Raw genomic sequence first — 24,545 nt, forward strand, 5'->3', positions numbered from 1 at the left:
TTCTAGACTAAACAATAATAATGGTCAGCGGTACATAAATGAGGAATTTCTCTGCTAGCTTTATATTGTTTTTGCGATATGGGCTCAACTTCGTCTGTATTGATGACATTGGTAACTTACAATGATATGCTTGCATGTGAGTTGGAAACAGAGAACTGCAGAACAGCGCTTAGAACCGGTTTATATTCGACCGATCGGAGAACAACCGGCGAGGTTGAACATCCTAACGAATATCCGACTTTCAAGCGATTGCATCTAATGTCTTGCTGGCTAGACAGAACACCAGGCGCACTTCACCATACAGGAACACTAATAACATTTTCTAACTACACAAATAGAGTAACAATTGAAGGAAATTTACTTTTCCTAATTAAAAAAAGTGTTAGCTTGAAATAAGCCTATAATTGATTGGACACTTTGGTACATTTATCTTCATAGCTAATATATAAATCAACTAATGGACACTAGTAACAACAAAGGAAATAAGCGTAATGCATAGATGAACTCTGACATGTTAACACATACAAGAATAGGCCTACAGTAAATTACAATTACTTACAAAATAAAAGAGCAAATAAGTATACACTTATTACTGCAACGTTCATAATTTAAACTCGAAAAGCAAAGGCAACCTCTAAAAGAGTAGTTGTTAATATAGCCTATGTCTTTTGATTAAGTAAATGTATTATTATTTGACTAATAAATCATTTTAAGGAGATAAAAAGTTATTAACAAAAATAAAAGCACTCTCAAGCTCTAATGAATGTAGCTTCATGATGTGTGCTGTTGCAATACCTGGATTAATGAATGAATGAATCAATCAATGGGGAGAAAGTAGGAAATATCAATTGAAAGGTACACGATGATAATCGCTTCCTTGCAATGATTCTTGGAACTTCTGAATGGCTCAATATTATCTGTCTTTCATGATCCACCTGAGAAAGAATTGGACATTCGTTAAACCGAATATTGGACCACTCCGCGAGACGGAAGAGCTTCGCATAGCAACTGCCTATAGCGTCAGGCGTTCAGTAGCAATATATCATTTCTGGTTTCGTAACCGGTTGTGCACGACTCTAGTTGGAATGTCATATCAGATTTTTAGAGTTTTCCTATGTTTTCACATTTAAATTGGAATCCCTATAAATACTGAATCATTAAAGGAATGTAGTCTCAATTTAGTGAATTACTGAAGTGTAAAATTATGATTTAAAATTATATTGAGTCTATACTCGTCGTTGGGAAATTTTTGTACTAATAGTTGAACGAAAGTGCAGTCCTTCTTCCTCCAAGAGGTGCATTGAACAATCTTACGTAGGTTGATTAGATTTTTAAAAAGCAACTCAATAATGAAATACTAATGAAAAGAATACAAATATAAGAAATGTAACAGTATTTCACTAACTACGTTACAGTTTAATAGTATTGATTCAAATATTATGTGGGTTTATAGTCACTGAAGAAAGTTACTATGCCTAACCGTTGAAACTTGGCGTGTCTTATTTATCTGAAATGAAATAAATAAAGTATTATACATTTTATATGATCTGTTGCAAGATAACTGAAATGGAACTCCAATGAAAAGTTTAATAGTAAAATAATTGTAGTTAAGTAATTATTTTACTCATCGGGAAAAGTTTCAAACTTCTGTTCCTTTTTCTGTTTTCTTAAAAGAGTTAATCAACAATATTTTTATAGTTTCGAAGACGAAATTATTGCACGTTGGGTTGAATGCTTCGATCTTTATGAGATATGATTAGGTACGCTACTACTCCATGGAGATTTGATTAAGTTGCTTATTTTTGTTAATTTGTGTTCATTTATGTAAGCACCATTTGGTTTGATGTCAAGATTATGATTCTCCAACTGTTATTCCCTTTTTTCATTATGTGTCGTCAGAATGTTAGTACGGACATGAAAATAAACATCATACTCTCGCTCATTGCCCGAATTTTGGTATTAAATAAACAAATGAGCCCTAAATGCTATAGTGACTGATAGTTTGAACTACAATAATAGTAATGGATATGCTATACAAAATTTAATTTTCATAAAATCATCGTTAGAATATTATAAAATGCAATGTAATATAAAATTAAGTTTATCAATATATCATCACTGTGATTTTAAGTGAATTATTTACTTATTTTCATACTGAAGTTACTACAAATATGATTTTCTCAGCCCATATCAGTATAAAACATTTTAACATCTATACTAATAATAAATCTGTAGCCGAAATTTTTCTGGTAATTTTCGATTTTCCAAAAATAATTGGTCCTAACATAAATAATTAACCACCCTGAAACCGAAAATCGCTTTTTTGAAATTTTTGTTTGTATGTCTGTCTGTCTGTCTGTATGTTTGTTACCATTTTCACGCGATAATGGCTGGACGGATTTCGATGAAAATTTGAATATAAATTAAGTTCGTTGTAACTTAGATTTTAGGCTATATGGCATTCAAAATACATCATTTAAAAGGGGGGTTATAAGGGGGCCTGAATTAAATAAATCGAAATATCTCGCGTATTATTGATTTTTGTGAAAAATGTTACATAACAAAAGTTTCTTTAAAACTAATTTGCAATAAGTTTTATTCCTTGAAAAATTTTGATAGGACTGATATTTAATGAGATAAGTTAGTTTTAAAATTAAAATAACTGCCATCTAAGGCCGTGTAATGAATTAAAAAACAAATGACTTCGTCTATAAGGGGCCTTGGACAGAAACAATCGAAAGCTATGAAATATAGCCTACAGAGAATGTTTCTGTGTTTGTATGAAGTAATATCGGAAGCTAAATTAACCGATTTGTATAATTAATTACTATTTCACCATTGGAAAGTGTAGTTTCTCTAGATGGACATAATGCTATAATGTTATTACAGTAACCTCTGATATAATATAATATAATATAATATAATATAATATAATATAATATAATATAATATAATATAATATAATATAATATAATATAATATAATATAATATAATTTAAGTTATTTGAAGGGTTCAGAACCATAGTGGGCCAAGCGCCATTTACTGAATACGTAGAAAACAAGGGTTAAAATTAAGTTATTACCATAATTCAATGGAAACCTATAACAAGTGAAATAAAATATACACATTAAATCTGAATGATGTCAATCTTCATTAAGCTATGGTTGCATGTAATAAAAATTAAGAAACATGTTAAAGGAATTGTCATTGCACCAAATGAGTGTCTCTGGACCAAAATGATCGCATTTTAATTATTTGGATGCAATTTAAATTAAGTAACATATTAAACGATTTATCCTTCTATCAAACACGAATGTTCCCTGGATCAAATGTCCTATTTTAATTATGTAATTACTTTATATTTATTTCTAACGGGTGCAGCGGAACGCACGGGTACGGCTAGTTTTATAATAACAGCGTAGTTTAGGTAGGAGATATGTTTGCCTAATAATACGGAACTGCGCTGGGATGTAGATTCGATTCGATTAATAACCTGCTTTCCGAGATTTATCTTACTATAAGACAAATGTCAGGTAATCAGAAGTCGAATCATTTTCCTCATCTCGCCAAATATAATCTCGCTATCACCAATTCTAACAACATTTAATAACCTAGTAGTTGATACAGTGCAGTTAAATAACCAATTAAAGTACCTTTGCACTGTTACAGCTATAGGCTACCAGTAATAACATATTATGTTTCATAAATCAAGACAAGATAAAATAGCAGAAATTGATAAGATTCTGAAGATTTATCAATTCGAAGGATATATTTTTTATAAAAAAAAATATACTCGTATAAGTAAACATGTAGATTCTTCTATAAGTTTAATTTGCATGTAATACTTATTATATATATATATATATATATATATATATATATATATATATATATATATATATATATATTGGTTATAGTTCAAACATTTAAAAATCAGTTATTTCTTCATAATAGACTAAAATTAGTACCAACCAAAGTATAGTTCCTACAAGATTTTACTCCTGTTTGCATGCACTTATGTGAAAGCTGTGTTATTATTCAATTTATGTTCTTGAGAACGTGTTAGCATTAACTTAATTTCGATATGAACATTTATATCTGTTTCACAAGCCATTAATTCCTCAGAAATCCGTCAAATATGTCTTTTATATTTTTACACCTTAAGTACAGACTTCTAACACTTTTATTACTACAAATTTGGAAAATTTTTTACATAAACAACTTTCCTCTCTTAATTGAAAGTGTGATGGAAATTTACTTTGGTTAATGACCAGTTTCGAACTGATCCCAGCCATCTTCAGATTCCTAGCGAGGGTGTACGTTCTGAAATTTAATTGTGTGTTGAAGATATCCTGTTGACACTACACTACCGATCATAAACACACCCACCACTAAAGCACCAAACGAAGAAACCGGAAACACGCAACCCGAAACTAGACATTAAGTTAAATTACCGTCATAGTTTTAATTAACAGAGGAAAATGTTTTATACAATAAATATACGAAATCATTAGTTTTATATTTGGTTATCAACAATGTGGCAGATTTAAATAATTTCGTGATAATAAAGTTTTGGTGCAAAAACAAGATTCAAATTTTAAAAATATATAGTATTTCTAACGTACGTACATTTTTAGATTTCAGGAAGTTACATGTCGACATTTTTACCTTAAATAAATTTATACAATATTTACAAACATGCAAAACAGATAAACAAAAAAAATTATCACTCTAGAATGGTTGTTATAATTTCGTGATACTACAAGGGTATTTTCGTGATAGTCCCTAAATTCAAAATATTTAGGCATATTCAATAAAACTTTAAATTCCTGAGTCAGATTCATACCTACAACCCAGACAATTAAAGTTATTTCGGTATTTTGAAAGGTCTTGACACATTTCATGATATCACTGATCACAACTGATGCATTTTTCACCATCCCTGACGTCCTCGAAATTTCTTGAGCGAGGTCCAAACAAATCATTACGCTTATCATTAGGCTTTTCTTTAAGCACAGATCTTCTTTGTTATGCTGCTGTAGATGTTGCTGTTTCGTTGTCTACCTCTTTTAACTCATTTGAGAGGCTGAAAATGTCATTCTCAGTGACTGCTGCTTTGATCCCTTCTGATTTTCGTCGACTTTCCAAGAAAAAGGCGAGCTTTCTCTGCGCAGTTTTCATTTGTTTAAGACACGATCAGTCTATGTCATATAATTTATATTGTATTTCTTTCCACATTTGATTAACTTCATCTGCAATATTCTCGACATGCACAGTATATCAGAGAAGCTATGAACACACACAAATATTTTACTTTTCACGCATTTGATTTTTTCCCACTAGAGAGTGAAAAAATTTGAAGACAAATAAATGGCTTCGTGGAATGAGAAAAGCACTAAGAAAATAATCTCCCAAGATAAGGCTCTGTTACATAATCAGTGCATTGATAGGCATATATTTTTCACCAGTAAGTATACAATATCAGTACTTATCATTGAAAACAATTTGGACCACAAAACACAGTAAAAAAGTGTTCTTTTAACAAAGGAAATCGCATGGTGTATTCACTCACAAATTCAAAGCTATAGATCTCACATCTCTTCAAGTAATTTCCAAAACATCCGCTCACGTCACTGTAAGAGCGCAGTGAGCAAAATTTATGTTATAGTACATCTTCTGCCATTTATATCATACCGTCAAAGTTACATCTGTCGCTGGTATAATTTCGTGGAAAATTTAAAAAGAAATACCACGAAATTAACCATGTCACGAAATTAGCCAAGTTTGCCCTATATCTCTAAAATATATATATTGGAATAAAAATTGAAAATTAAACATTTTAGAAGATATTTCAATTTTTTATTAAGAGTAGCACAAATAGTGCATTCAACTTTACTCGCATATCTTACCTGCAGTAATAATTTGAGACAGTTGTAAATTATTGCACTTCACGTAGTCTCATATAGGCTCGCTGTATTTCAATTTTTCAAGTGTTATAATTGCATGGAGATAAGATCTTCACATAATTTCCTGCACGATGGTTGCCATTACACCCTCGCGCCTTCTGGCATGAAGGCCCAATTACGTACAAGTGCGGTGTAGAAAGTGGCACTTGTGAGGCAGGGTATTCGTTTCACCAACCCCATTCACTCTCGGTCCTCCCGCCTCACTTTGTCTCGAGTTTGAATGTTGTTAAGAAATAGAAGGAAAATGTGGTCCTGTAGAAAGTTGAAAGAATAATAATTAAAACTCCGCTAATGTTCGTACTCCTTTCTGAATAAAGAGAAAGTTTCGTCGATGTATTTTCAGTAGGCTGTAAAACTTAGAATTAGATTTCAAAAATTAAAGCAGAATTACAATGAATTTTAGCCTAAAACGAGTTCAATATATTAAATATTATTCCTCCTTCAAAGATTCCTTCCATGTATCACGTAGAATGTTAAATACATTTATAACAGTTCATATACTTTTCCCTTTAGTTTTCCAATTCTCAGGTAATATCCTTGAGATACAAAATTAGTTGTACGCTAACAGGATAGTACAAGAAAATATGCAGATATTTTGTCCATATAAAAATAATCATAGCGTTACGTATAGCGATTAACGTTTTTTTTTCGGCGCTTTATATGAATACTTTCCCGTGTCATAATTTTCATAACATATTTTATGTTTCATTACAACATCGTAAGTGCTCATAGTAAAAATTAAATTAAATCTAATAGACGATTGTCACTTAAAATGGATCGACACTAAATATGTACAAAAGTCACCGTTGTCATAAATTTTTCTTTCAAATGTCATATTTTCACATGTAAATCTTTCGGTCAAAACAAGTTTTGCTCTGTGTTCTGATGGCTGCCATACTTTTTACTAGATGAGACGCTCAAATCTGATTGATGATGGTGGTGGATTTTTAAGTGTATCCTCTCTAGTTTTTCTTCCTCCGTAAGTAAGGTAAATAAAGCCAGAGTCCTTTGGAAATTTCCGGCACGTAAAAGATGCCTCCTTTAATGAGCTCCAGATAAAGTTTCCTATTCTTGGCCCATGTTAAATCCGGGTCTATTAGGCACTACTCCTATTTTTGCATTGTAGGTACTGTAATAAAAAATTTTGCTTTTAATGTTCATCCCATGGTTGCATTAGACAGAATGTCGTAGCTATCATATTCGGAACCTGTTGTTTGTAATAATCCTAAAATTTAAGCCATTTCTCTAAAGCAAACTCCGTATGTTAATTCATTTTCAATTTTTCAATGTTCTACAAATAGGCCTACACATAAATTGTTCTTGAACGGAAGAGTAATTAGCATAGTTTAAAACTATATTTTATTCACAGGGTGGTTCACGAAGTTCTCTCCTGGTTTATTGATGTGATTCCTGAGATTATTCAAAAAAGAAATGTAAATAAATTAATGGATCACATTCATAATTACGGAGTTACGGCAATTTGAAAACGGCAGAAAATAACTTTTATTTCAGGATTTCACTAACAAATACGCACAAAAAAAAAATAAAAATACAAACAATTCATTCAGTCTCTTTCATATAGAGTGGATTTAAATCACATTTTGGAAAATGCCTCCCTGAATCTCAAGGCAACGATCCGCACGGGTGTGAACCGCAGGTGTAGCATTTCGCAGCTTCACACGTTGAAGCAACTCTTCGCGTGTTTGCACTTTATCCTGATACAACTAGCGACTATGAACAACGTGCATGTAGTTGTGGCAACAAATATGCCTAGCGCTCCATTCACTATGACGCGTTTCGAAAATGTGTTGTAACTCCGTAATTATGAATGTGATCCCATTAATTTATTTACACTTTTGTTTCAAATAAGCATAGGAATCACTTCCATAAACCGGGGAGAACTTTGTGAATAACCCTGTACATGTTACTAATAAAATATTTATCAAAATGTAACTTTTTTATTACACAGTACACATCGCCAGTAACATTATTATTATTATTCAACAAAATTCTGTTTAAGTACCTCTCACATTGAAGCTGGATGGCTTATAAGTATAATTTTGAGATATATCCTGTATAATTTTTTTTTTTCATTCTTCACAATTCTTCGTTATAAAATTGATTATTACTAATATATATTTATTTATATCTCAGTTTTTGAAAAATAACACTATTTTATTTTTTTATAATATCAGTATTTGTTATATAAAGCGCTCATATTCACACAGCGGGTCGTTATATGAAAATATAAAAGATACAAATCACGTATAATTAACATTTGACTGTTTTATTCTACACATTGAGTAATCAAAGATATTTTGAATGACAGATATAATTAACAGAAATAAAATTATTTATCTATAATGAATTACATAACTAACAATCAATATTACCTGATAATAATTCTTTCAAATTGAAATTGACTGCAAGATTTGAAAAGTGATAAAATATTTGAATTAATTTAGCATTTAACTTACACTGCATTTGTTACTCATTGTCAGAGATAATATGAAATATAAATTATGGAAGGATCGTGAAATTATGTTTGTAAAAGGAGAATTGAAATGCTCATAGAAAAGAAGTTATAAAACCGTTTTTACACTAGGTCTATCAACTTGAGTAAATGCGATCCCTTAGTTTTCAGTTACCGGTATCTGAACTATAGCTGGATCGTGAAATAACTTATTTTGTTATTTACAACACAATATAAATGTTACAGAAACAGTGAGTGTGTCCTCACTATAGTAAGGAGAAGGAATTCGGACGAAGGATAGTAAACCTCCTGACATCACAAAGTAAATGATCACTTCTGTAAGCATTAAAAACCAAAATAAATGTGCAAATAAGTGATTTACAAAAATTACTACAGGAAAAAACCATTTTATGTATGCTGGAACAGCTCAAAGTTCGATCACATAGTGAGCTAGTCCAAGTAAAGGTTTATTATCTAGCCTGATTTCACAGTTTTCGAAAACTACCTCATATTTATTTTTAAATTAGATTAAAGTGAAAATGTGGTGAAAAATCTGGATAGAATGGCAATTCTAAAAAGTTACATTTGAAGCCAAATAGATACTGTAGCTAATATATAGGAAAGATGGAACAAGATGAAGGAACACTAAAAGAGACGTAATTTAAGGGCTGGTTGATACTTTATTTTTACGGGAGTAATTATTATTATTATTGTTATTATTATTATTATTATTATTATTATTATTATTATTATTATTATTAAAATATTATCATTTCAGTTATAAGCAATTGTTTTCAAGAGATTTTTCCTTATATAATACGTATTTCTCACTCAAAAATAAAATAATTATTAAACGCCCACTGTTTCGGTATAAAAAACAGGAAACTTCTGAAATAGCAAGAGGGGAACATTGCAATCTCCTTATCTCTGCCGCAGTACAAATCACTATGGTAACGTATTGTCCCTAATGAAATAATGTCATAGATAACTTACCTTGCTAGCTAGACATCTAACGTAGAATTACAATGTGAATAGATGATATAACTTTGTTTTTACTAGGGCACCTAATTTTGTACCAACAATTCTGAAATTTTCTTTGCAGTATTTTCATTCTAAATAACGAATTGTTGGTCAATAGAGAAGAGAGGATTTCTTCTACATCTCGTGCAACAGACATCTTTTCTTCGCGAAATGCTTATAACTCAAATAACTCGTTACGATATTTCTTTCTTACTTTTCTTTTTCTTTCTTTCTTTTTTCTTTAAGTTTAACGGACCATTTTTTTTTTAAATTTCGTAATCATTATGATATTTATTTTCTTTCTCCCTTTCAATCTAACGGACCAATTATAGAGTACAAAATGTTCGTAATCGTTTGATATTTATTTCCTTTTTTGTTTCATTTTAACGAAGTAATTATACAGGATGTCTTGTTTTATTTCTATTTGTCTCTCAATTTAAAAATCAATTATACAAACTGTTTATAAATTTTATTATATTCAATTTGCTTTTGTCTTTTTAATTAAGGACCAATTACACAAAATGTTCGTAATTATTATATTAGGTCCTATTATTTTTTTCTTTCAATTTACAGTACCAATTATGCAAAATGTTTGTAATCGTTGTGATATTTATAATAATAATAATAATAATAATAATAATAATAATAATAATAATAATAATATTATTATTATTATTATTATTATTATTATTTTCTTTTTTCAGTTTAACAGACCAATTTACAAAATATACGTAATCGTTGCGATATTTGCTTTCTATTTTTCTTTTAATTTAACGGAACAATTAAACAACATATTCATAATCGTCATACTTATTTATTATTATTATTATTATTATTATTATTATTTTAGAATTTAACAGATCAATTATATAAAATGTTAGTAATCGTTATGATATTCCTATTCTTTTAGTGTTTCAATTTAACGGACCAATCATACAAGATATTCGTAATCGTTATGAAATTTATTAGCAATTTAACGGACCAATCATAAAAAATATTCGTAATCATTATGAAATTTAATAACAATTTAACGGACCAATCATAAAAAAATATTCGTAATCATTATGGAATTTAGTAATTTTTTCTTTCAATTTAACAGGTGAATTTAGATAATGTTCGTAATCGTTATGATATTCATTTTCTTTTTATCTTCAATTTCAAAGAGGAATTGACAAAATGTACATTATAAAATCCTTATGACATTTATTTTCATTTCGTATTTAAAATGTGGGATATAGGCTATGAAAAGTTCCTGATATTTGACAACTGCTTACTGTTTCATATTTAAGAACACAGATAACAGAACGCAGCGCAGGTCGATGGCATTTAAGTGTGCTTAAATGCGACAGGCTCATGTTAGTAGATTTTCTGGCATATATAATAGAACACCTGCGCGACAAAATTCCGGCACACGCGGCGACGCTGATATAACCTCTGCAGTTCCGAGCGTCGTTAAAGAAAACATAATTTACAATGTTTGCTGATAACAGAAGTCAGTCCTCCATAGTTTGACTATTACCATGCTAGCCGATAAATCAGAGATTCGCGGGTTCAAACCTGGCTGAGATCGATGGAATTTAAAAGCGATAAAATCCTTATAGTTGCTTCCTCAAAGAGGAAAGAAAAGCTATGACTCCCATATAGTATATTTATGGCATGTAAACTAACCCTTTCCCTGATAGAGGGCTGCAGGGAAAATTAGTCACCCGTTTCTCACCCACGTTAAATTTCGAAGCACTTGAAAGCGACATAAAATAAAATGCTCCTGCTGCTAATAGAGTGTCCTAGTTCAACGGTATCGTGTTACCTATGTGCACGCAACGTTGAAGATGCCATGTTAAGATACTATTGAACTGCAAAAGTTTTCTGTATCGCCCGAAGGAAGGGACATGAATTCGTTGGTTTACGAAATTTCAGTGAACACTGAGGAGGATTGATTGCTATGATCTTAGCTGTCTGTCCGAAGATCTTTAAAAGGGTGCAACAACATTTTATAGCCACTTTAAGCAATGTTCCGAATAATAAAAGTATCTGAGAAATTAAAACAAAGAGTGGCAGGGTATTTGAGGAAATCCATATGGTTGCGTGTAACATGAATACAGGAATTGAAGTAATGGAATTAGCTTAAATTAATAAAATTTGCTGTAAGATTTAAGTATGTCTAAAGAAATCATTGAAATAAGCTATGAATAATAGTAATTCCTTCAATAATAATAATAATAATAATAATAATAATAATAATAATAATAATAATAATAATAATAATAATAATAATAATTCATTTGAACAATGTACTATTCAGAGGACAGTGACTGATTTTGAGCTACAAACAATAATTAATAATTAACTAGTATACTGTATATTACATGAGAATATCCCATACATGTTATTTCCCCTTTGTATGTTATGTCAAGCTTGTATTTCTATAACCACGCATGTGTACGCGTCTGTTTCGCGTCCATATCAAATCATAACTGAATAACATTACTTTCTTCAATATATAGCAACCCCCCATGGACTACAATAAACTTGTAAGTACGTTATGTATACAGGGTGAACCGTAAATAATGTCATTAATTTCAAGGGGTTATTCTTTGAGATATTTCGAACAAAAAAGTTTTAATAAAATTTTGCTCGTTTTTACTTCCTTTTCGAGAAAAAAAAATTATTTCATATGGAACATTTCATAGCGTATTTTGGGAAAACTATTGATTTAATTCTCGATTTGTTGTCAATTTAAGAGAACAGCGTATTATGATGATATATGATTGAAAGAATTTTAGTTTCGTCCTTTAAATGTGCAGAAATTTGATCCCAACAAATGTAAGTTTTCGTTCTGCAAAGGAATTTTAAAACTTGATGCACTCTGACAACCCTGCAAAGATTATTGCATGCTGGAGAGATACAGCTCGTGTAATGAGAGAGATGGATGAAACAATGAGAAATGTAAAAATAATACACACGATTGCTTTCAAGGGAAATTTAGTTTCTTGTACATAAGTTTACCGGTTACTACTTTAAAATTAGAGTGGGAGGGAACTATTTCTAATTGGCTGAAGAAAATGCATGTAGCACGACAAACGGAGACTTTTAAATCATTAATTAGATTTGTATAACGTAAATTAAGCTTTTCTTGTTGTCTATGTTCGCCCAATATTTAATTAAAATTAAATCGAAGAGTTCAAAAATATTTTGTTTTTATTTAGTTCGTTTAACGTAAAATAAGTATAACGTATTTTTATTTTTTTCTTTAGAGTTTTAAATGTTTTAAAATCATGTCTTTATAACATGACATAAGCATCAGTATTGTTTACGTTCTCTAGAATATTCAATTGAAATAGAAAAGTAGAAATATGTCTTAATCTTTAAAATTTAGTTCGAAATAAGCGTATCTTATTGTCTGCGTTTTCTGAACATTCAATTAAAATTAGGTTGTAGAGTTTATTTTGAATTTTACATATTATTTAACATGAAATGAGCAGTGTTCATTCTCCGTTCTCTAACATAGATTAATCACAAAAATTAAACGGTAGGTCTATATCATCTGTATTTTTCCTAAGAGGTTAAAAACAATGTGCGTTGCAATGACCTTCAACTTCCTTGTTCATAACAAGCCAGATGAAGGGGTTGTTCAGAGCAACACAGCCTTATGTGCAATCCCTGTTGATAACACAGCAATTCATGTATTTTAAAATGCACATTTTTTTCTGGAAAACTATTCGAAATACAACAAAACGGTATTTGATTTTTTGTTGCTCTTTACTAAAGGAATCATCCACCAGAATTAATGACATTACTTACGGTTCACTCTGTATATGCGAACTACCTTCTGTATGGGAATGGACTCGTTCACACTTTTTATTTTATTTCCGTGGGGACAGAAGTTGAATTTCAGTTCCACAAATTTCTTTCATTTTTATATTAGTGTAGGTTGAATATACACCAGGGACGGGGAACTAGTATTGTAAACAGAGCACTAAGCATGAGTACCTACATTCAACAGCAGCTAAGTTAGCGGGAGAAGCTAAGCTCTCTGAGAGGAGCTGTTCCCGTTACTGATATAGACGTTACGCTTCAAATTACTGTGCATGAAATATACGTCATATCTACTCTATACTAGTTTGAGAAATTGATAAAATAATAAAGTAGAGTATAGGAATAATTCTCACTTACGAAGGTACATTTCATCTCGAAGTTTCAAGATCCCATGAAGGCATAGAGCCTTGAATATTTATTTCGGAGAGGCCGGAGCTGCTCACGAAGTGTTGCTGTACCGTACAGAAATACGCTGGTTGTCATGTGGAAGAGTCTTCACTTGGGTTTTGGAACTTAGAAAGGAAATAACTGAATTTCTGTGAGAAAAGGAAAATATGCTGTTTGAAGAATTTGAAGCGAAAGATTCATTGTGTCAGTGACCTATCTTGTAGTTATATTCTTACATTTGAACGATCTCAACATTGCACTTCAAGTATCAGAAGTAACTACCTGGATGCAAATGAGAAAATCGCTGTTTTCCGACAAAAGCTAAATCTGTGGAAGATATGCGTGGAGAAGAACGTCATAGACTGGATCCGAAGTGATATGGTGTGGCATATGGAAAATATTATAGACTTGTTTGATAAATACTTTGTCCAAGGAGAATTACAAGATGAACAGTGGATTCGAAACCCATTCACTTTTAACTTGGACTCAATGGACGATGCTGACATGAGGGAAGATCACCTCATCGATGTACAAGGCAAAGTTTTGCTGAGACAAAGTTTCTTCAGTCAAGACACTGGCGAATGTTGGTGCTCACAAATGGACGCATACCCAGTTTTGGCAAAAAGATGTCCCTTCAATCTTGATCCCATTTCCAACAACGTACCTATGTGAATCAGGATTCTCAACGTTGATGTCCGTGAAAACAAAGGCAATAAATCGGTTGGATCCACGCATGACTTGAGGGTCACATTATCTAAGACTGTACCTCGAATTTGTGGTTTCATTGATAAGCAACAAATCTCTCATCAAATGACACTGAGGGCTTTAAGTGACTTTTTAATGACACTGAAAGACAAAAAAGTATTCCAGAAGAATAAAATTTTCTTTAATATTTTTGTGTATCTGAGAATGTTAAAATAATATATTTATGTTAATTACATAACTGATCCATTATTAATTTCTTTGTGAAAGGAAGGAGGTGTGAATTTTAAGTTTACTTTCAGGAGAGATGTGAGAATAAAAAGGTTAAAAACCCCTGATCTAGATCATCAGTCTTATCACACACGTTGTCCGCATTCAAATTCCGGTCAGGTTTGTGGCGGATAAGATCGCAGGTGTGGTGTTACTCGAGGTCGTACTCCTCCCTAATATATAAATCGACATAATTCTGTCAACATCTCTCCGTTACATTCTTTCGTCAGCATTTCTCTGATAACCGGTCGGGAATATGCGGAGTGCACTGGTCCAGGGGACGAGAGTTTTTCTATGGATAAGAATGCATCAAGCTATGAGTTGACACAATATATCAGTAATGGTCACATTGTCACAATGGCCACCCTCCGAAAAAAGAATGTATAATATTGTTAAATGATCAAGATTATAATTCAGTGCAGCATAGCGAATTTAACCATTAAATTCGCAAAGTATCCTATAGAATACAACAGGTTAATAGGCTATATGCTATAATTTTAATAGAACAATAGAAAAAAAGACGTTTGAAGACGTTCAGGAATCTCTGCCAATTGTGATAAAGCCCTCAAGACTTTGCAGAATGAGATCATTATGCATCTCGCGACCGATTGGAAAGAAGAAGATTGTTTTCTACAATAACAAGACAGCAGCTCTGCCTGTGTACGATGAGTTCCAGAAACGCTGGCGTTCTGTGACCATTGAGAGCATGAATGATCTGGAGATAGAGGAATATCTGGAGAAACAGGGAATCAGTTCAATGCAAGATCATGGCCCCAAGAAGCCGATACCCCATCTCTCAGATGGATAGCTTTTTGTGTTCGCTCTACCCGTTTTAAGCATTTTCAAGTGTGAGTGCAGGTTAATTCAAAGGCATTAATAACGCTATGGAATACATGTAGGAAGCCTCGTAGCAGAGCATTAAGACGTGAATCTCATCATAAATGATTATCGCTGTCGTCCAGTATTGTTGCGAGTCTCTACTCAGAAAAATATCCTTCGTGCTACAATAAACAAGAAATACCGAAACAATTGTTTGTATGCATCTGAAGTCTGATTAGTGTAATATGTAGCTAAGTGACGATGTATGCAATGGAGGGGGAAAGGAACTAGCCACTCTACCCATTGTCTCCTGCCCTAGTTGCCTCATGTGTTGCCATGTTGGATCACTTGTGAGGTTCAGACCTGTCTTCGGACAGTTGACTAAACAACAAACACAATGCATTGCAATCAATTTTTCACATGTTTCGATAATGTTCCAAATTCACCGGCACATGCTGACTTCAATATGTAACTAGTGATCAAGGAGTGTTGGTTCCGTTACTTAAATTTTCGCTCTTGTGGCCTTTTTCCGTAGTGCTGTTATTGCGCGGAATTTTCGGATTAATCTGTATAGGCAATACAGTAAAATACCAGTATAGTGAAATCATAGGTACCTCTGAAATTATTTCCTTATATAGAAATTCGTTATTTTTTAAGAAAAAATAATGCATGTTCATTTATCTCTACATTTTAAATTCCTCATAATTTAGATTGAAATAAATGATTTATTGAGCAATATTACACATAGAGATGCACTATATTATCATAATTTTGTCTTAAATCTCATGCATGGGTCTTCTGACTGTACGTGCTGTGTAAAACAAGTCCTACTTTGTAGGTTTCACCCCCCCCCCACCTATGATTAGATCCAACCACTCTCCAAAAGAACACACAGATTAAAATGAAAATGACACAAACAAAACACATTATATAATATATCCTAACCTAAACAGGCATAAAAGTGTATAATTGAGTATCCCTTCGTCAGTTCGCATCACAAACTTCAACAGCTGAAGTTCTAATCTGTCTCGCCTTCAAGAGGAGCAATCCAGTTTTTTGTTCCCATTCTGTATTCCCCGTGTTGGTGAAAATATGCAAGCGAAATCCTATTCTAACTTAGCATCGAGGATGGTAGATATTTTTTCCGAATATGTTTCAATTCAACACACTGCAATAAAATATGTGTCCAGGAGTCCTTTTCTCCGCACAGTGAACAAAGGCGCTCTCCTTCATTGACAATTTTATTACCCTTCCATGCCCCCAATCTTAGCCACTATAAACCTGCTCTACTGTCTTTGTTATAAGAATTTATCCTCATAATTTAACATGTAGTTCTGGAAAATGTCCTTAAATAAAATAAAAAAGCTGAACTTGCATTGCATTTGAAAAGAAAAAGTTTAAAGAAAGTTGTACAAAATTCAACTTTTATTAAGCACTTTTAAGGACAAGAAGTGTTACGTTGTTTGGGACGTCATGCTGTAATTGGGGGCACTATGTTGCGAGATTAGCGAGTTGTGATTGGTAGAGGGAAGTTAGATTCGGAGATCAGGAAATAAGTGCATGAAGAAACTAACACAAAATTCAGAGACATCTGCATCATCAGTAGACACACTACATTTAATGACCACGTGGCCTCTATGCAATTGCAATACAGTAGAAACTTGATTATCCGGACCTTAGTTATCCGGATCCTCAATTATCCGGACGCGAAGAGCCTATCATTTTTTAATACTACTGTACAGTTTGTCGATGTGATGTGTTACTAAGTAGGAGGGAGAGGGAGTGAGTCGCTTGTTTACATCTGTGGCAAGTGCCTACGGGTCTGTGCGTTCTCAGTTGTTCTGTTATCGTCTGTAGTGACAGTCGCTTTGTTTAGTGTTCTGTGTGCACGATGTCGAACTCTGAGCGGAAAAGAGTTGTGCTAACGATCAAGGACAAATTGGATTTTTTGGATCGTTTAAAGAAAGGCGAATCGGGCAGTTCACTATTGGTAATTTACGATTTGGGAAGATTCACGATTTCCGACATTAAGAAGCAATCCGAGTCTCTCTTGACATACGCGAGCAAAGTTGACAGTGATGAAGGCAGCTCGCGGCGCAAAGTTATGCTGACGTCGTATTCCAGTGGTTTGAAAGGCAAGAAGCAGAAACAGTCCAGCTATTACAGCTGAAAAGGATTCGCTATTTAGCGCTCACGAAAAAGATTAAGACTATCCAACAAAAGAAAATTAGCGATTTCTTCAATCCTGGCTACATTTCAAGCTTTGAGGCTTCAATCTGTAATTGTTCATAAATTTATTGCTGTACAGTACGTTAATTTAATTACTATTCATGTACTTTATGTATATATTGTAATAAAGTTCCTGTAGCATTTTCAAATTCCTGGTTATATTATTTTAAAAATTTGAATTCGATTATCCGGATTTTAGATTATCCGGACGATCCCTGGTCCCAGTTAGTCCGGGTAATCGAGTTTCTACTGTATTATTATAATATAAATATTGCAAATATATCTCTGCTTGCTAAGGAATTGTACCCTATATTTAAAAAATTTTTCGTCATAAAGTAGATTTTTTCGGCAAGGGAGCGAAATTTTTATTTCGTTGTATTGATTTTTGTCGTAAAAACAAAATTCATTCAATTAAAATATTTTAACATTAAATTACCAGTATGTGGGAAAAAAGGCAGGAGACTGAAAATAATTTCGGAATACTGATTGGCATTCGTTATAACGGCATTTTACTGTCTATCATGGCCCATACTACGTGACGTATTGCGCTTCATTGGCTTCAACCGGTGCCGTTGCCTCGTTTCAGTTTATAAACACTTATGTAAACCTTAAACATGTTTATAAGAAAGTAATTGCAATATGCTTTGCTGATAACTCGGGATCTGATATATATTACATACTTCTAAACATGTCACATAATACTGAAATCGTAAGAATGTTATTTTAAGAATATTGGATCTTTTCAAGAATGTATCCTTCCTAGAGAAGATTGCATTATTTATAAAATGATTGTGTTATTTGTGCGTGTCATTGCAAAAACACTAGGTGTTCCCGACTATCACAATTCCCTAAAACAACACTAAAACCATAGCACAGTGAACTTCATAGGCATGTTGACCAATCGTTTTTACCTTTACACATTCTGAAGCAATTGGTACTGAGCTTCCAGTCCCATCAATACGCCAGAATCAAAATAATTATACATCATATTACAAAATTACTAGAGTTTCATTAAAATATCTCTGTGTTCTCTAAAAATAAAAACGGACACCAAATTTATACTTCAAGTAAAGTAGTTCTTCATCGAAGGCAAAACTCCGACGAATGCAAGAAAACAACAGTGATAAGCCCTCGGAGTTTCTCGTCTTTTTTCTAGACATCTATGATTTCTCCTAATACTACAGTACTCATTATGACCACTAAGCGAAGACACACAGCAGTGAATTATTTATACACACATCAGAAGCTATTTTACATGACGAAATCTTCGACTGCCGCATATGTTTCGAAATTTGATATTGAAGGAATACGATCTTACCACACATTAGTTTTATAAAATAACAGGTTGGACCGACAGGTAATTTCAAGAAAGAATAGAAGACTTCATAAAGCACAACCACAAATTTAACTATTGAATTTAAATTGCTAGAAGAAAAATATGAAATTAAACTTAAAAGAATGCAACTATTTCAATAGTAAATTTGTCACTAGTTTCGTAGGACATGTGAAATTAGGGAGCCGGAAGTATAATAGGAAACTCACAGCAATTTTCGAGGGTTCTTCTTTATTAGAAACGCATTCAAGTTTGCTGTTTCTGTCAGCATTGACGCTGACGTGTGAAATTATCTGGTAGCTGAATACATTTCATTACCAAGGTCCAGTTTGTTATCGTTTCATTATTGTTCGAATTTGTTTTATTTTAAGTGTATCAAATGTTTTTCGGAAGGATTTTTCTTTGGATTATATCCATTGTTGTAAGTATGTTTAAAAACACGATAATTCGAAAATTGGGATCTAGGCAGGTGCAGAGATACAATTGACTACGAAATTGAATGGTCAATTGTGGAGTACCACAAAAGGATTCCTTTTTTAATAAAAGACGAAGATAGACCCAAAGTTCGAAAAGTCGTATCTTATGTTTTTAGATATATATACAGAAATGGAAATAGTCCAAATGAAATCCCTTCCGAAAGACAAGCCACCATTGCTTCCTCCCTTTAAGACTCTAGTACTAAATGTTGTCATGATAGCGTGTGTGGCATGCAAGTTTCTTGCTCATTCTCTCTTCGTAATGGATTGCTATGATTTCATTACGGCTCCATTTTGCATGTTTTATAAACGTCTCTTATTTTTATTCTATTCGCATGAAGATTTTTTTTCACTTATTAAATAGACACACTTGCAACTTTAATGTTGAATAACTTTCCAAGCAGTTTTATTCCAAATCATTTAATCATTACCCAATTGAAAGTAGAACTTTGCACACATACACAGAACGGTTTACTTCACTAATAAAAGTAGTATATAAACTTCATTACACTTTAATTATAAAGTCGTTCCTTGCTTTCATTATATCCGTGCCATGTAATAGAAAATGTCACTGCTACACATGAAGAAGTAGATAAAGTATAACGTGTGCAAATATTTATGTACAGTAACTATTAGAACATTCCAAACATGATTTAAACATATTACATTATACCTAATAACATTTAACTTGAATTATATATTTATTACCGACTTTAATATTCAGTTTCGCTGGACATTTTTAATGGGAGGGTACATGACAAATACACTTAAGCTTGTATCACTTTCATGTGACACTAACTCTCTTTCAGCGGTTGGTGGATAATTCAATTTATAACCGACTTAATACATAATATAAAGGATAAATTATTTATCTCACACTCATGTCTGTTTACGACATAAAAATAGTTTTTATGGAGATGTACACCTAAATACATGATTTACCTGTAGTAATTTTATCTATGTAAGAACTGTACCATAAAACACAATTTAACAGAAAACTGAGTAAAATTTAAATATTGTTAAAAACATGTTTTCTAGAAAATATTCTTAGTAACAAATATTAAATTAATAATATATACACTCACATCATATGAATTTAGTGATATTCAGTAACAAAGAAATGTCTGTCATATGAACATAGAAATTTCATTACTAAAACATTGAAAATAGAGCCAGTATAGAATGGTCCAATTTCCGGATCGATAGTACCCCGTTTAAAGTCGGTAATAAAATCTAATTTATTCATATTCTATTGCGATATTCTAAATTTGAATTTGGCCGGACCCACTAGAATCTAAACTAAATAAAGGGTGTCTCTTTCTTTCAGGCACAGTGATATGCATATGCAATCTATGCGGCAGTCATCTCCCATCATGCCACGCACATTAGACAAGTGATTATTCATACTAATCCAATAGCGAGAAAGAAGAAAAGTATATGATATTACATAACGCTTAATTTAAAGAAATCGACACGGACTAGAGAACTCTACATACGTACAGTAGCCAAATGCTAAAAAAACGCTTGTTGTGTTTTTACTGCGAGAGTAACACTGAAGTGTAGTGGGTTATTTTCGAATCGAACCAAGGGCTCATTTGTATAGAAACATTGTGCCAATTATTCCAGGTCTTGCCATCATTAAAGACAGCACACTAAGCAAAACGGGAACATCATTTTTGTTCTGTTCCACATCACATGACATATATACAAACATCATTTTTTAGGATAGTACCATTCCGTGGCTTTCTGGGATCGCGCCTGTTTCAATCCATCCACTTTTTATTATTACAGATTTAAAAGAAAAACAAATTTAAATATACAGAAATTGTCATCTGCAATTCTATTAATATGTTAGAAAATCTTAGTAGCCTCTAACATCGTAGAACTTGTTTAGGTAAACTTTGTTGAACTTGAGTGCATATCTTCAATTGTAAGAGTGGTCATGTATAAAAATTGGGAAATATGTATTTCGTTTATAGACTGTGATACTTTCGACTAGAACGAACATTTCACCAACTTGTGAAAGTGTTAAATAAAAGAGATCATCATATCCTCGAGTTAATTTTCTTCTAAATTCTAGAATGACTTTAATATGGGTTTTTCGCAATACTTAACACCCAATTGAAGATATGTCCACCATAAGAAGTTCTCACGAGACCACAAGAAGATATGTTAACATCTGTTGCTCAATTGCGCCACATTACTAATATGTAAAATCTTAGCAGGAATTGCCCGGTGTAATGCATTTAATAACATCGAACTAATAAGAGTGCCTAGCATGTCTTCCTTGCAGCGCTTTTCGTTTCGAAATTGGTCTGATCTAAAATTTTACCTCTTGACACACATTACTTTATTCTCTCCTTCAAAGCACGTAACTTAGAAAAGTAATAGAGGATCTCGTATTTTTTATTGAACACGACTAATGCTCCTGGATTGAAATTGATATTTTTAAATAGTTGTAAAGATCAATAAGAAAATAACTTAAGTCACGTTATGTTTGATGTTTACTGTTAATATAGAATTAATTGATTTGTTTCTGATTTACTGTAATGTACTGTTATGTAAAGTTATTAATCTGTAAACGAATGATACATCATTCATCGAAAGAAATTATTATATTTTGATGTGCTGAATGAAACAGAAACTCAAATAAGAAATTTATTTCTGCATATTATACTCTTTTCATCATCACTACAGTTGGATTATATAAGATAATAATTTCTATTAAACCATACGGACTGAAAACATCCTTGTGTTTACCACAATGGTCTATATACTTAGCCTATTTTCACTTTTCATTCTCAGCATCAGATATTCTCTTTTTACACTTTTTTTATGCCTTTAAGTGGAACAATACTTTTAAAATAAATTTACTCTAAAAGGAATTACAGAAACCAATTGCGTTTGCTAACAATTCCCATTCAATCATTATCCGCTATATAGTCTATTTTTGACTTAAATTTCCTTCTTCGGAGTTCGAACTGTAAGTAATTGCATACTTTTCTGTTCATAAAGCAATGCCGAATATCTTTTTGGATAAGAATATATAAATATATCTGTTATTTTAGTTATGTTGCGCATTTGTATAAATTATTAAAGATGTATATAGAATCTTAAACAATAGAGAATTTTAAATTTGAACAGTGAACCAAAATCTTTAAGCAATACGAAATTGCGATAAAATAACTTCGTTTGATGTTTATATTTCTGAGCTCTAGTTTTCTATTACCTCTAAGAGTACAATCAACTGCCAACACTTTCTGATATATATATTCACATTCAAATTAAAAATAAACAATTTTTCCAAGGAATTAAGAATGAATTTCAAGAATGACACAAAAATATGTTAATAGGTTTTGATACATTATTATTTTATCTCGTTATTTCAATATGTATAAGATGAAGCAAAAAAAAGGTTCAGAATTAGGGGAGAGTCGGGTAGTATCGGACATCGGATAGTATCGGACGGTGCGTTTTTTTCATCTACCACCATATGGTAGTACCTGAATGACATGGTTACGTTTCTCTATGCGACATCACAGAAACGTAACCATGTCAGTCAGGTACTATCATCGTGTGATAGATGAAAGAAACTCACTGTCCGATATTACCCGATGTCCGATACTACCAGACTCTCCCCTACACTTTTCGGTATTTCACCGTGACCTGGAACTTGACCTTTTCGACGTTTGGGACAGATAGATATCAGGCTACTCGTCCGCGAAACGGGACCTTGCTCTATCAGGGACTAAGGCAGGATAGCCCATCTGTCAGTGTCGGATTCACGAATGCCACCCAGGCCATCTGTCGGACTTGGACAGTCATCGCATATACGTATAGACCGCACAATGTGCCAAACCGTGCCTAAGTGTACCGATCCGTCCCGGGTCCAGTCCTCGTAAAGCAAGCCAGCCGGGCAGATAGCTAAGACCAGAGCGGTCGCCTACTTCGTTAGGGTCGTTACGCTTCACTACTGCAGGCGACTGAGCTAAACGTAGCCAGGTGTAACGAGTCCAGCAGAGTAGGTAACCTCTATGGTCTTACCTATCTGCTCTGATGATGGAACCTGTATGTAGTTCCGAAACGTTGAAAATATCAAGTTCCAGGACACGGTCGAATACCCAAAAACTCTAAGTATGATCACATTCACAGTGAAAACTTGAAAGTTTATATGGAAAAAAATGTTATTTATTAATTTATTCTTGCAGTAATATTCAAATAGTTTTATGTAATATTGCTATTAATAATAATTGGTGTCGCTATATTTCGATTAAATCAAACTAGATTTTTAATGAACCTAACTAGTGACATGAAAGAAGAAGAACTAGGAGAGATTCCGCAGATATGGCTGCAATTTTTTCTCGAGCTCCTACATCAACATGAAATTCATTAATTAATTATTTTTCCAATATTTGTAAACTCATAACTAATTGCTCAATACAATAAAACAAGAATTTATATCCCGATTCTTCGAACTCATTGAACTATTCTCAGTTTTCGATAGTTCTTTCTGATTTAAAATTTGTTAGGAATCATTATAGAACACACATGGGAAAAGTAAGTAAAATTCGTGATTCCTCAGATAAGAATGCATATGAATAATAGTTGAAAATTGAGGTTAAGCTGCAATCACTTTTAGATTTAAAGGCTGAATACACTGAATTTTATAAATCGACCCACGCATCTCCACAGATCACTATTTGTTTGAAACACTGTAAAATGCGAGTGCTTCCACAGTTCACCTGTTAAAATGAATATCAATGTTTATATTTCTGCTTTGAAAGTAGTAAAATAGTAGAATATTAACTTAATTTTGAGGTTTATATACACTTAAAAATATATTATATTTTTATATCCATAAATATGGAATTTTTACTTTCACCACTGCAAAAATTTAACCCAATGCTCAACTGAAGATGCAATTTACCTTACGATGAATTGGAATCGATATGTTAACAATGCTTTTAACACGTCCTTTTGATATCAGAAAGAAAAGTTTTATATATTATAAATGTAAAATTTTATCGATAACATAATGTTGTGAGACACTTAT

General features: G+C 32.4%; 1 protein-coding gene across 5 annotated transcripts in view; it reads left to right on the forward strand.

Annotated features, from left to right (window-relative positions):
• LOC138694481 (cytotoxic granule associated RNA binding protein TIA1-like) overlaps positions 1-24,545 on the forward strand; it is a 1,343,307-nt gene that overhangs the window by 1,304,000 nt on the left and 14,762 nt on the right. Inside the window, exon 9 of one of the 5 annotated variants that reach the window (XM_069818242.1) lies at positions 20,820-21,792. The exons of the other annotated variants lie outside the window; for them this stretch is intronic. Within the exon in view, the coding sequence (XP_069674343.1) occupies positions 20,820-20,828 (9 nt within the window). The 3' untranslated portion in view covers positions 20,829-21,792. Of the gene's footprint in view, positions 1-20,819; positions 21,793-24,545 lie in introns of those variants that run through there. 5 annotated transcript variants of the gene reach the window in all.

This window comes from Periplaneta americana, chromosome 2 (assembly GCF_040183065.1).
Source record: "Periplaneta americana isolate PAMFEO1 chromosome 2, P.americana_PAMFEO1_priV1, whole genome shotgun sequence".
NCBI classification, from domain to species: domain Eukaryota; kingdom Metazoa; phylum Arthropoda; class Insecta; order Blattodea; family Blattidae; genus Periplaneta; species Periplaneta americana.